General features: G+C 39.0%; 1 protein-coding gene across 1 annotated transcript in view; it reads left to right on the top strand.

Moving 5' to 3' along the window:
* Window positions 1-13,998, top strand: part of SLC6A4 (solute carrier family 6 member 4) — a 726,628-nt gene that overhangs the window by 426,749 nt on the left and 285,881 nt on the right. Inside the window, exons 4-6 of the mRNA XM_044054475.1 lie at window positions 1,400-1,619; window positions 5,079-5,217; window positions 9,893-10,027. Coding sequence (XP_043910410.1) covers window positions 1,400-1,619; window positions 5,079-5,217; window positions 9,893-10,027 — 494 coding nt within the window. The remainder of the gene's footprint in view (window positions 1-1,399; window positions 1,620-5,078; window positions 5,218-9,892; window positions 10,028-13,998) is intronic.

Raw genomic sequence — 13,998 nt, 5'->3', positions numbered from 1 at the left:
GGCTTCAAAGGCACATTTTTTTGATTATCTGAAACAGGCATTTGAAAATAAATGTTCATTGGACTAATTTGGTTTCTGGTTGGTTCTTTGTTCTGGCATGCCATTAGTACAAGTACATAGTTCAATAATTTTTTCATACAGCAGACCAGACATCTTACCCAAAAGTACAGTTCCCAGTTATGTTGCTCTTTTCCTGTTGATAAGCATGAGGAATTGCTATTTGCTTGCAGTGTGAGGCTTTCTACATTTGGATGACCACCAGAAAGTTACAAAGAAGGGTCAAAGAACATTTATATGCAATTAGACCTAAGAACAAAAAATGATGCACTTTACAGACATTCTTTACTTTGTGTTTCCTTTAAAAAATTATTTTTCTTTTCTTAAAGATTTGTCTGAAGATTATAAGGGTGGTAACTATAAAAAACAATGGTTAAAAAGGGAAACATTGTGGTAGTTGAAAATGCAATCTAACAAATATCCGGACTCAATGACACTATATGTATTAAATTTTTTTTTGTAACTTATTTATGTAATGTCACTTTAAATTATTTGTTGATATACTAATTATTTAATTGATTAATTGGTAAGCTGTTTTTTCTATAAAAGTAAGTACATATTGGTATGGTTTTATTCTGAAGAAGTCCTTTGGATGAAAGCGCACAATAATAAAACCTATAATGTTTTAATTGCTTTTTCCTGGTCACCTTATCAGTGGGTGGTTTCATTGTTTTTCCGTGCTGTCCTGTACATTATAAACATACACCTCCAACACATTCTCATATTCTACAGGATAAGTGATGTATGCGATCTGTATATGTGTATATGCAATATATTCTTACTTTGAGGGTCCTAGTGGCTTTATCATTGCACTTGTTCTATTATAGCTATACACTCAGCTTTAAAATCTCCCCTAAGCAAGGGCAAATGACAAGAATTCTTATGTAGTTACCTCTAACAAGATCCTCTCAATATTGATAGCCATGCATTAAAGTAAAACTCAGGAATTAAAACTTTTGTGAAAGGATTACTCGGCAACTCATTTAACAGCATAGACTACATTTCATGTTGTGAATTCAGGTGTCTAACACTGATGAAGAACAATATAAAACTCACAAACAAGTTCAGACAGAAGTTGAAGAGTTAAAGTATTTTCATTAACTGTCACTGCATCTCTGCTCACCAGTGAAGAACAAGTCTAGTGTTTTCGTTTCATGACTCTGGCTTAGCATTTCCTCATATGACAGCGTGATTCATGCAATAGCATTTTTACTCATTCACTGTTTAAATAAGTAAATTGACTGCGTTTAGCTTTCACCAGAATACTCATAACAGTGTAAATTTTTGAAAGGGCTGATTCTTTTCCCAATCAATTGCTCATATTTGCTTTCTTTCAACCTAGGGATAGGCTATGCTATTTTCATGATCGCCCTGTATATTGCCTTCTATTACAACACCATTATGGCTTGGGCCCTATACTATCTTGCCAACTCCTTTACATCAGAGCTACCATGGACCAATTGTGGGAATCCCTGGAATACTGACAACTGCACCAACTACTTCATCACTGGCAATGTCACCTGGAACCACTACTCAAAATCACCTGCTGAAGAATTTTACACGTAAGTGCATGTAAGTGAACTTTCTAACTGATGTGTAGGGTTTTAGCACACTGTATTAAGCTGATTTTTGAAACATCAAGTAACCAACAATTTTGATGAACTTTGAAAAGGCAGAGTGTACAACTAGTCCACTGGTTAGAAAAAAAGAATGCAGACATATGCTATAACAATCAACTATCTCCGCATCTTAACTGGACTATAACTCACCAAATACTACCTGGTGTAGCTACCTTGGGTTCTGTTTCTTTACAGAGCTCCCATTTGAAACATGATAGCTTGTCCATTCCAGTCCTTTGCATGGGTCTGTTTTCTTTAAGGGCAACAAAAGACAAGTACAACATAATCAGCCATTCGCAGGAATAGATGGTGGATTGTGGAAAAAAAAGACCCATGTCATAATGTAGCTTTTAAGAAAAACATTTTCAGTTTCTGCACTAACTGTACACTGTTTATTTCAATATGCTATTTTTATACTTAGATAGTACACTGTTTATTTCAATATGTTATTTTTAGACTTAGATAGTACACTGTTTATTTCAATATGTTATTTTTAGACTTTAGACTAGGATATGCACACCTCCAGATTAGTAGCCCAACATAACTCATCAAAGATACTTCAGGTACAACTAACACTGGGTAAAACTGCAATCCAGGTTGTAGCCTGCTATAGATCCCCCACCATGTCCCAAAACTCCACTCCACATTCCTAAACACACTGGAAAGTATTAGGGTACAACCCAATACCCTTATACTGGGAGACTTTAACTACCCCTCCATTAACTGGAAAAATTGCTCATGTACCAACACACTTGCTCAACATTTTCTGGAATTCATTAATTCCAATGCCCTGGACCAACTCACTCTTACCCCCACCAAGAGTAGAAACATCCTTGACCTGGTCATTAGTAACATGGGTGACCATTGCTCTACATCAGTAATCAACTCCTCCCTGGTCAGATCTGACCACAAGCTAATCACCATGGATATCTACATCCCACCCTCACCCCCCCCCCAGAGGAAACCACCGTAAAAACTTCTCCAAAGACAATTTTGGGCTTCTAAAAACAGAGGTGGCTAACTTCTCGACACCCATGCAAATGGCAAATAGGTGCATGACTGCTGAATCATACACCAATGCACTGTATTAGCACATACAAAAGTGCATGGAATGGGCCATACCAAACAGAACCAAGATGCTCTCCTCCAAAAAAATGAAGCCAATCTGGTGGTCCCCCACCATAAGCAAACTCTACAAAAGAAGGAAAAAACTGTTGCAGAAAATGGTGAAGTCCCAAGACTCCTTTGTTAGCCTCAGCAAAAAACTGAGAGCCATCATCAAATCCTCTAAAGCTAGCTATAAAAACAAAATTGCTGCAGATTCTAAAGACAACCACAAGGCATTCTATAGTTATGTCAAGAATCTACATGGCAATACTCAGATCTGCTCTGAGTTATAGCACAATGGCAATACATATACAGAACCAACTGATATTGCCAACATATTGGCTGACAGGTTCAGTGTGAACTTTACCCCCTTTTCACCCCCTAAAGGGCCTATCACAATACCTGAGGAATGCCAAGTCCCTATTATCATGGCTACACAGGTAAAAAACGCACTGTCCAATGCCAAGAATACAGCTTCCATTGGACATGATAATATCCCTGACTGTGTGCTACATGAATTACAAAGTGAACTGGCACCACACCTGAGTACCCTGTTCAATCACAGCCTCATTTCAGGCTCTGTTCCTACTGAATGGTGCACTGCTTCGGTCATCCCACTCCACAAAGGGGGAGCAACTACAGACCCTGGGAACTACTGCCCCATTAGCCTGATGAGTCTGATATGTAAGGCTATGGAGCATATCATCATGGATCTTATAAATAAGGACATAGGGAATCTCCAAACTCTGGACCCCATGCAGCATGGGTTTGTGAAAGGTAGATCATGCCTGCTCATCCTGATAGACTTCTTCAAGTCGCCACCAGAGCTGTGGATGAGGGCAAGGTAGTTCACACTGCCTACCTAGATCTTGCCAAGGCCTTCAACACCATCCCTCATTAAGGAATCATAGATAGACTCACTAAACTAGGCATAAACCCCTATGTAATAAGATAGGTTGCCAACTGGCTCACTGATAGAACCCACACTGTGAAAGTAGCGGACTCCAAATCTGACTACCAACCAGTTACAAGTGGTGTCCCACAGGGTTCGGTCCTAGGTCCTCTCTTGTTTGGCATCTACTTCTCTGAAGTTCAAGCCAACATAAAGGGACTCTGGCTGACCAGGTTTGCAGATCATTGCAAACTGGGAGCCATTATTGGTTTTCCAACTGATGTAGACATTCTACAAAAGGGCCTCACTGACACCAGTGACTGGTGCCAGAGCCATGGCCTTAAGCTCAATGCCAAAAAGTGCATTGTCATTCTCTATGGAAAAAATTTGGTGCCCATCATCTACCACATAGGCAGTAGTCCACTAAACACAAAAGGTGTGATAAGAGACCTGGGGAAACAGGTTGACAGCAACCTCTCCTTTGATAACCACATTGCCACTGTAGTCAGAAAGTCCTTCTATGTGGCACATCTCATTACAAAAGGTTTCTCATCCAGGAAGAAAGAGGTCATAATCCCTTTCTACTCGTCCCTCATTAGACCTATTATAGAATACAATGCTCCATTTGTTATGTACCTCACTAGACACCTACAACAACTGGAAAGGCCACAAAAATATCTCACTAAGAGGATCTTAGGCCTTAGACACATGCCCTATATGGACAGACTCAAAAAACTCCAGCTATACTCTGTTTCTTATCACCTACTTAGAGGTGACCTCTGCTCGACCTACAAATCCATGTCTAACCCAGAGCTGCTAGATATGCTACACCTAAAGAAATCCCAATCCCTCTGTGCCACACACCCAGGGACCTTAACCTCATTACCACAATAAAGAGAACATGCTGGAGGGACAGGTTCCTAACCCAGAGACTTCCCATACTCTGAAACAAACTTTCCATTCACGTCAAGCAGAGCACTTCACTGGCCTTCTTTAAGAGAAATCTTGACGAGTGGGTGGATAATAGGAAGTTCACCCCGGGGATCACTTCAGTGGCCTTGCTTGACAGGGGCACAGGGAACTAACTTTGAGCTGCATGATGCCATGGAATCTTCTTGGGCTAGGCTTATATAGGCTGCAGGGCCGTTAGCCTAGAGAAACACCTATGAACTTCTACAAACATCACAACAGATCTAGTAATGAGAACATGAAATATAGAATTTTAAATGTTTTGCACTGGCTCTTACCAAAGTACAACCTGTTCTTATACATCAGTGTACAGATACCATATCATAAACATGCATAAGGTAACACCTAACTTTACAATTAACAAAAAGGAATATTTGCTACTGCAACAGGAGAAACTGAATACAAAACAAAAACAAGTCTCTTCTATATTTTAGGCGAAAAGTGCTTCAGATTCACAAATCAAGTGGGCTGCATGATTTAGGGGCTATCAGCTGGCAGTTGACCCTCTGTCTTCTCTTCATATTCACCACCGTCTATTTCAGCATCTGGAAAGGAGTCAAAACATCTGGCAAGGTGAGTGTCATTTTCAGACAATTAAAACAGTATGGGGGTGATTCTGCTGCAAGGTGAGTGTGATTTTCAAACAATTAAAACAGTATGGGGGTGATTCTGCTGCAAAGGGATTCAGGGTTCTGAAACATTCTTAGTCCATTAACTATAGCAAGAGCCAATAATGGAACAGCTGTGACATGACACTATCTGTATCTCAGCCATCGACAGCTGGTGCTGACCGTTTGGTTCCATTAACACAGTGACTATATCAACTTGGCAAAAAAGCTTCATCTTGCAGCAGAAAAGCACCGTCTGTCACAGAAGCAGATATAGGCCTGTGTTAGTGGTGATGGAATATCAGAGAGGAAGAAAATCTGTGATGTGCATGTGAAAGTATCAGACTTCTTTTAGAGATATATAATTAGTACAAAACAGGAGAGAGTGAGCATTATCAGCCGTGGGAGTTTAAAGAACCAAGATTGATTCTAATGGCCATAGGTATTCTAGTCTGTAACTATAATCAATAAAATGAACATTCAAATCTTTGTAATGTATGGAAGTTATTAAAATTCCTTGTCCATCTAAAATGCATCTGGAAGAAAGCCATTCACTTTCTTGATTGTTTTAGAGTTCCATTACAGTAAATACTATTTAGCTTGCAACTTACAAGCATCCTCCTTTTTCCATCATAATGGTTTTTACTGCCTCTGTCCACAAAAGTCGTGTAAAAGACAAATGATGGTCCCCAGTCAATGACAATTTCATACCAACATTTTAAAAAAAATATTGTTCCTCTCATTGTTCCCCGGTCACTGTACTCTGTGATGCAACCATCATGGAGAGTATTGTGCTCCATCGCTATAAAAAGTCCTGAGTGATTCCCGTAAAGGTGATTATTCCACTTCTTTGAACAAGTATTATTCATCACCTCCCCTTCGCCAGTTACAAACATTTTGGAAAATGCATCAAGAAACAGCTTGCAGAGTATCTCCAATAACTCAATCCTGGCACAAGTGCAGCCCTTAAATGAGTTTTGGTGAAATTCACACTAGAAGATTTGTAGGTGCAATATTCTTGAATTGATTGATGATACATTTGCTGTGTGAGACTCCGAAGAGCACTGGCTTCTCCCAACACACTATTAGATGCTTCAGCAGATACCTTGAGAACAGATCACAAGTGCTAAAATGGAGCTCCGCTACACAAACTCAACACCTTGCTTCTGTTTGTCCCACAAGGCCCAGTGCTTAGCTTACTTTTCTTTGCCAACTTCTTGAACAATTTGGCACTGAGCATAGGTAATGCCAAATTAATCCAGTATGCAAATGATCCTGCCATTACAGTTTCTGGTTCTGCTCTGCATATCCTTATATCTGTTCTACAGTCGTCCATTCACACAGTGTACACATGACAAAATTGCATGGACCTACTCCTAAATGCCTCATTTTAATATGAATGTTTTTCTGTTTTAAACCTTCACACAGAGCTGCCCAGTTGTAAGCTTATCCTATCCCCATGCATTCTCCAACAGGTGACTCACTATAGCATCTCAGTCGGTCTCTTAACTGTAGAATCTGAAACAACTAACATCATTGGCATTTTCTTCAATAATCAACCTAATTTTTTAATTACCATAGACAAAACATAGTTCTGAAAACCAGCCTCACTTTGTCCAACCTGAACAAGGCTAAACCTTTCTAACAGCCAGAGTTAGAGAGTCCCCATACCTAGATCCCACCTTCTACCTTGTCTTATCTACTCGTTTCATCTTTTTAATAATTTAGCTTCAACACTTCAAAGCAAACTGGAACCGACATAAAATATGACTGCCTATTTTGTTTCTGGACATGGTAGTGGTACTGACCACTATACCTCTCAACTGTACAGATTCACGCAGATTGTCCATATTTTTGCCACAAACTTTTGGTCTGTTTCTCATAAAATTGTGGTTTTCTGCCAAATCTTTCACAAAACATTGAAGGTTGAAGTCTGAAAATAAAGACAGACATTTCAGTTTCAGACTTCATACCCCTTCAGAAAATTCATGCTAATGCAAAACTTGTTATTCTATCGACTTTTTAAGTTTGTAAGAACAATATTTAAAAAGTGTCCCTATTTTTTGGCCTTTGTCCAGATTTATTGCTCTGAGAGGTTGAGAGGTATGCTGACTACAGTTACCTTACTTTGATGCAGGTATGCTTCCTGCTACCTAAACTGTTCATATATATCCAAGGCTATTAATTGGAGAGCCTTTTAGTAGAGCTTTAGACAATCCGCTCACCAATTAGTCCATATTCCAGTGTCCTTCAATAAATTCCATGACTCTGTGTTTTCCACCTCCACTGTTAAAATTTGGAATAAGTTCCCCCACCAATATAAGCGCTACCAAAGATAAATGGACACTTAAATCCCTTTTGACCTCTCACCTCTGTAAAACAACTATATATGGAACTGTGGCACCACCTGAGTGCTCTGTTACCTTTTACAAAACTGCCTTTGTCTATTTTTTCTGAGCTGCGGGTTGGCATATCATCTGACTTAAACTGTAATGAATCCCTTATACTTACTACTAATTTATAACAATATTTGCTTTACAATGCTTATTTCATATCGCAGTATCTATACACTTTAATCTCTTATATTACTGTGTTTAAGATTATGCAATGAACATTAAATTATGTTTTGTGTATTATTTAATTGTATAACATCTGTTGTAACTCTTATTTGCTTATTATTTTTAGCACTGGAGGTTTCTCCCTAGGACTCCATTAAAAATGGGACATCCCAGCTGGGCATTCCTGGTTCACAAATATAAATAAACAAACAAAACTGCCTCTCCTAGCCAAGAACCAAATAGTATAAATTATTTACAATGGTAATAGACAGCTTTCAATGCACACCATATGTGTAAAAAGAATACTTCATTTTCTTGTGCCTTTCTTGATGCGATTGGTAGCTAAGGTTTGAAATCAAGCAGTTTCCTACTTACTTCACCATCTTCTAGTCCTATAGCTTTCATGCACTATCTTTACTAACTTCTTTCAGTGAAAGTGGGGAAAAGAGCCAGTACATACCAAGTCCAGTGAGTTCAAGCAATCTTTGCAAGACTCAGTCAGATTCTCCTCATTGCGAGTCCTGATTCTTCCCTGGAGTTATGAAATTTACTTTTGTCATCTACAGGTACCTAATGTGATCTTATCTGGTGATTCATACTTACTGTCCCTTCACACAAGATGTCAGCATATTACAGTGGTACAAGGTCATCCTTCATTAGAGTATCAGTTCAAATCCTGGGTCTTGAATGCTGACTATTAGCATATTGCTTCTGTTGTTCAGTCTGTATTTCAGAATTAGTTCAGTTGTTTTATTTTATAACCTATAGCTATTCTCTTCCTGTTCCTCTCATTCGTGGCCTGCAGTACACCGTAATACTTGCAGTCAAGACTGTCTATGATGATTTTATGTATACCTTCTGCTAATTAGTGCCTCATAGTTGCTTTTATTCAATAAATTTAAGGTTACACACCAAAGGTTAGCATGAAAATGCTTATGTGGCTTGGGAAAACAGTTTTTTCTTTATTTTTTCATCACATGAATGTCCACAAATATGGTTGTCCAATACCTTGCCACATGTGGACTTCACCACTCCCAGTAAATATTTACATCCCTCCTCTACAAATGATTTCATCTGTCCTCCTAAAGGCATGCTGCTTAAGTGACTTGTACCTTTGCTTCTGTTTTGATATTTTTTTTTTCCTTGGGCCTTTGATTAAGTGAGATTAACCAGTTAGCAAAATTAAAAAAAGTAATATCCCTCTCACTGTGAATCTTGGAAGAGAAATATATCATTTGCGTTCCCAAATTAAGTAATATTGAGTCTGAGTGGCTAAACGGTGATAAAGCCAGACATTCTTTGGATTACGGGGTGTCGTTAAACTTGTGAAATCCATTCTCCCCATTATATATCATCATAGGGTGTGAACATGTACAACCAGAAGTAGACATGCACTATGTACTCTCAGTGCTGTCTTTCTTTCAAATCTGACAATGACATATGGCATCCACTAGGGAAAATGACGACTGAGACAGAGAAATATGAAAGATCTTCCATCTTCTTCACAAATAAACACACACCTGTTCAGTCTTTTTCCATTATCCCTCACTAATATATCCTAGCAGTTATGCCTAACCACAGGTTGCTGGCATCAATTACAGTTTATTTGTTTACACTTTGTTGACCAGGTTATCCCACTAGGCCACTGTCTTCTTTTTAATGAGACTCACGGTAGTATTCATACTGATTAGAGAAATTTTGGTCAGGGGGACCAGGGAACTTTAAATACTTTTTTCAGTAAGTACAGTGACATCCTTTACATCCACCTGTGCCACCATCAACTAAGGTAGATGGTAGTCTCAGTTCAATATATCATCTGAAGGACAACACACTCAGGAGAGCAGCACCCCTGTTATGATACACTGCAGCATCAGTACTGGATGATTAATTCAACTACTTAGTGTGAGAATAGAACCCACAGCCTTCTGACCTTTTAACACTTCAGATTTCAGAAGTCCTGGGTAAGAGGTAACACAATAATTAGGGAAAAAAGATATCAAGGATATCTGTTATATATCAGTTTTCATGCATAAATTACAGCATTCTGTAAGATAATAGCAACTAATGCATTTTCCCCTTTAGGTGGTATGGGTGACCGCAACCTTCCCATACATTGTACTCATCATCCTGCTCATACGTGGCGCAACCCTACCTGGAGCTTGGCGGGGGGTCATCTACTACCTACAACCGAACTGGAATAAGCTGCAGGCTACAGAGGTAAGATTCTGCTGTTCTGAATTACACAAAACCTTACGTAATATTAGATGAGTGAAAACAAATGAGTAATAATAAACCCTGTTTATAAATGACAGTAGAATGATACAAAATGTTATACATAAAGTCTAGCATTTTGGTTAGATAAAAAGAAACAAACAATTTATTATCCAACAGTAACTAGACAATTGAATGACTGTGAAATCTCCAGTTATTTTTTTTTTCTTTTTTTGGTAAAAACTGTATACTTTCAAAAGTTTTTATTTAAATACTAAACTCATTGTAAATAAAATGCAGAAGAATTTTGCAAAATACTTATCCTAGTTACAAAACTTTTCAGTCACTTTATACAAATAATTAATGGTATGAGATATTTATTTATTTTATTTTTTATTTTACATTTGTTTACTGGGATAGTCTGACTGGATACATGTCCATTTTCAGTGGAGGCCCGGGGAGAAAAGCTCCACATAGACAAACTTACATAGATTACACAGAAGTTAGCAAACAATTATAAAAACAAAGTGCTTATATACAATGGCTTAGTAGTGTTCCCTAGTAGGGACTCACAATTCTCATGGACAGACACAATTAAAAGTAAGAGACATCAGATTGGAAGCAGAGCTTGGTGACGTAGTTACAAGTTATGATAATTACAGAATATGCTTTCAGTTTCTAACTTAATCAGGGTTGGTACATGGGCATAGCCAATTCACTTTGAGATACTGTTTGAGGTTTTTTTTAAGAGACTTTTGGAGGATTGTAGGGTTATATAGTTTGGCAATGAATTCCAGGTTTTGCCAATGAAGTTGGCAAACAGGGATTCACCAGCAGAGTTATTAGCTTTGTGGGTTTGGACCAGTAATTTATCGGCTGACCGTAGGGATCTCAGGTTGCTATATGGCTTAATAATATTTTTAAGTGAGGGGTATCCTCAGGGTGGTACAAAATTTTATGCGCTATTAAGAATTGATTGAATTTAATTAAGCTAGGCAGTTCTAGCCACTCTAGTTGTTTAAGGTTTTGGCAGTGGTGGGTTCTATAGGTGGAGCCATTGTTGAATCTGCCAATATGATTGTACCTATGGGACAGCTTACCTAGTTCAGATTTGTTGAGGTTTGAGAGTACAAGCGAGGCATATAAAAGAGTAGAGAGAAGGTGTGATCAGGCAATTGCAGTCCTAGCCAGTGGGGTTAAAAATGTCTTGTTTCTATACAGTGATCCAAGCTTCTTATTGATGGTCTGTATGGTTTTTGTTGACCTGTAGGTCAAATTTGAGATTATTCTCTATGATAACTCCTAGCAGTTTAGTGTGATGATCTGTGGAAATAGTGGTACCATTATTAGATGTGACAGAGAATAAAAGTGGGGTAGATCTACTAGTGGGGAGAAGAGTACAAGTTTAGTTTTATTGGGGTTCTGAAGTAGGCATTGGTTGGTGAGCCAAGTTCTTGATAGTGTTAAATGTATTTCGGGTTAAGGTTTGCAGTTCAGATGGGGAGGTGGCTGAGCAGATCAAAGTGGAATTATCTGCATATTGAATGCAGGTAGCTTTAGGGATAGCAGTGTGAAGGTTGTTGATAAAAATAGGGAAGAGTAGTGGACATAGTATGGAGCCTCGAGGAACACCAAGTGTGAGAGGTAGCTGGCTGGAAAGATTCCCCTGCCATAGTACTGCCTGTTGTCTACCAGTCAGGTAGGACTGGAACCACTGGATAGCAGGCTTGTTGAAGGAAATAGATTTTAGTGAAAGAATGAGAAGTTCATAGTTGACCATGTCAAAGGCTTTTGATAGATTAAGAAAGGAGGCGGAGGTTAGCCTGTTGTCATTCCTGTTTTGGTTTATGGCAGTAGTAAAGGAAAGGAGGGTTAAGGTGGTGCTGTGGTATAGCCTGAAACGATGCTGGGAGTTGGATAGTACGTTATTCTGTGAAAGGTATTGCATTAGTTGCTTGTGTACACATTTCTCCATTATTTTTGCTAGTGGGGAAAGAATGGCAATGGGCTATATGTCTGAGGAGCTACCACCTTTATGGAGTGGGATGACATGAGATATTTTCCAGAGGGAGGGGTTAGCGTTTTGGGATAAGGTTCTGTTGATAAGGATAGATGTGGGATATGCAAATATTTGTATGCACTCTGCAGGGAGGAGGTCAGCAGCGAGGGTGGTAGGTTTTAGTTTTCTTAGAAGTGTTTTGATAAAACTAGTGCATATTGGTTGGAAGCTAAATTTGGGGTGATTATTGGGTAGATTAGGTGTGTGGTTTAAGTTATAGGGGGTTAGTTGATGTGCTAGGGATTGGATTGTTTCAGTGAAAAAGTTATTAAAGGCGCTAGCTATGGTCTCTGGGGAACTGTGGGTGTAGTTAGCCGGGGTTTGGGTGGTGGATTGACCTGGACAAAGTAGTTGATTTAAGCCTGCCCAGAACTTTTGAGAGCTGTTATGGTGTTTTTTGTAGGAGATTTTGGTAGAAGCTTTTTTTATCCAGTAAAATAGATTTTTTTGTATCATTCCTGAGTTGATGGTATTTTAGATGGTCAAGTGGGGCTTTAGCTGTTCTCTAGCTGGCCCAGGCTCTGTTTCTAGTTTTGATTTTAGCTTTGGCATCTTTGGTGAGCCATGGTGCTGTATTTGATCTAGTTTTTATTGTACGTGCTGGAGCATAGGAATCAAGGATACTTAGGAATTTAGTGTTAAAGTGATCTATGGCCTCCTCTAATGTTAGATTTTTTAGTTTTGACCAGTCAACTGCTTTTAATTAATTTTGGAATATAGCAGCATCAAAGTTTTTCCTGTTTCTAACTGTTTTATATTTGGGCTGGTGAAGGTTTCCTGCCTTATGTTTTATGATGTAGGTTAGACAATAGTCATTGAGGTCATCAGGGAGAGTACCAGCTGTGTACAGTTGGGGCTGGTTATTAACTAGGATCCAGTCTAGGATACTTTCCCTGTTGGTTGGTTTGTTTATCCTAGTGGGAAAGGCAATGGTCTGTTTAAACCCAGATAGGTTTATATGGGTGAGGGGGGGGGTGGAGGAGCAGGGGTGCCAGACGGTGTTAAAGTCACCAAGAACTATGGTTTCTTGGGGATAGGTAGAGGATAACCAGTAAAGGATATCTTCTAGGGTATTTAGGTTGTTGCCTGGTGGAATTTATGCACAGACGATGTTCAAGTGCTTGTTTTGGTTAATCTGTAGCTTGGTTATGAGGAGTTTCACATTATTGAATTGGGGAGGTTGAATGGTGTCTCTATTAATGGTTAGAGTATTTTTGTAAAGGACTGCTATCCCACCTACTTTCCTTGTAGCACGGTACAACCAGTGAATATTGTATCCTGGAGGTAGTATCTCATTGTCAGTAGCACTGGATTTTAGCCAGGTTTCTGTAAGACACATAATGTCTGGGGAGTGGGTTGCTAGGAGGGCGTGTAGGTTGGGAATCTAATTGTTAGTACTTCTAATATTTAGGTGAAATGCTAGGAGGGAAATAGTGGGAGTATACATAGGTAGCTTGACACTGGGGGTTGTGGTAGGGGAGTGGAGGTTATTGGGTGTGGGTGGGCCAGGGTTGGGAAAAATGTCTCCATGTGTTATAAGGTTATAGTGACAGGATATTCTGAGCTTTAGATGTTTGTTTATAAGTTTTATATAGTCTTTGTCTTTAGGATTATGTTTTGTGGCTGTACAGGGGTGGTATTTTATAGAGGGTGGTATATTCGGTGTGCTGGGGATGGTAAAGTGTTTGGTGTTATATGTGAAGTCATAGGTGACTGACCATTTGGGTAGTGAATACCACATTCAAGTGTTTGTTCGTAGGCAGTGAGATGGTAAAATAGAAACAGTATAGGCGTTAGGGTAATTAGTGTTTTTTTGCTTGTTTGCATTTTGTTAGGGGACGGGCCAAATTTGATGGCTAACTGTGCTAACAGGGTTTGAAAGAATGAGAGAGAAGGAAATGGGTTAAGGGGAGAGGGA

This window comes from Protopterus annectens, chromosome 13.part0 (assembly GCF_019279795.1).
Source record: "Protopterus annectens isolate FY-2018-M chromosome 13.part0, PAN1.0, whole genome shotgun sequence".
NCBI classification, from domain to species: Eukaryota; Metazoa; Chordata; order Ceratodontiformes; family Protopteridae; genus Protopterus; species Protopterus annectens.
This window is presented reverse-complemented; position numbering and strand designations above follow the sequence as displayed.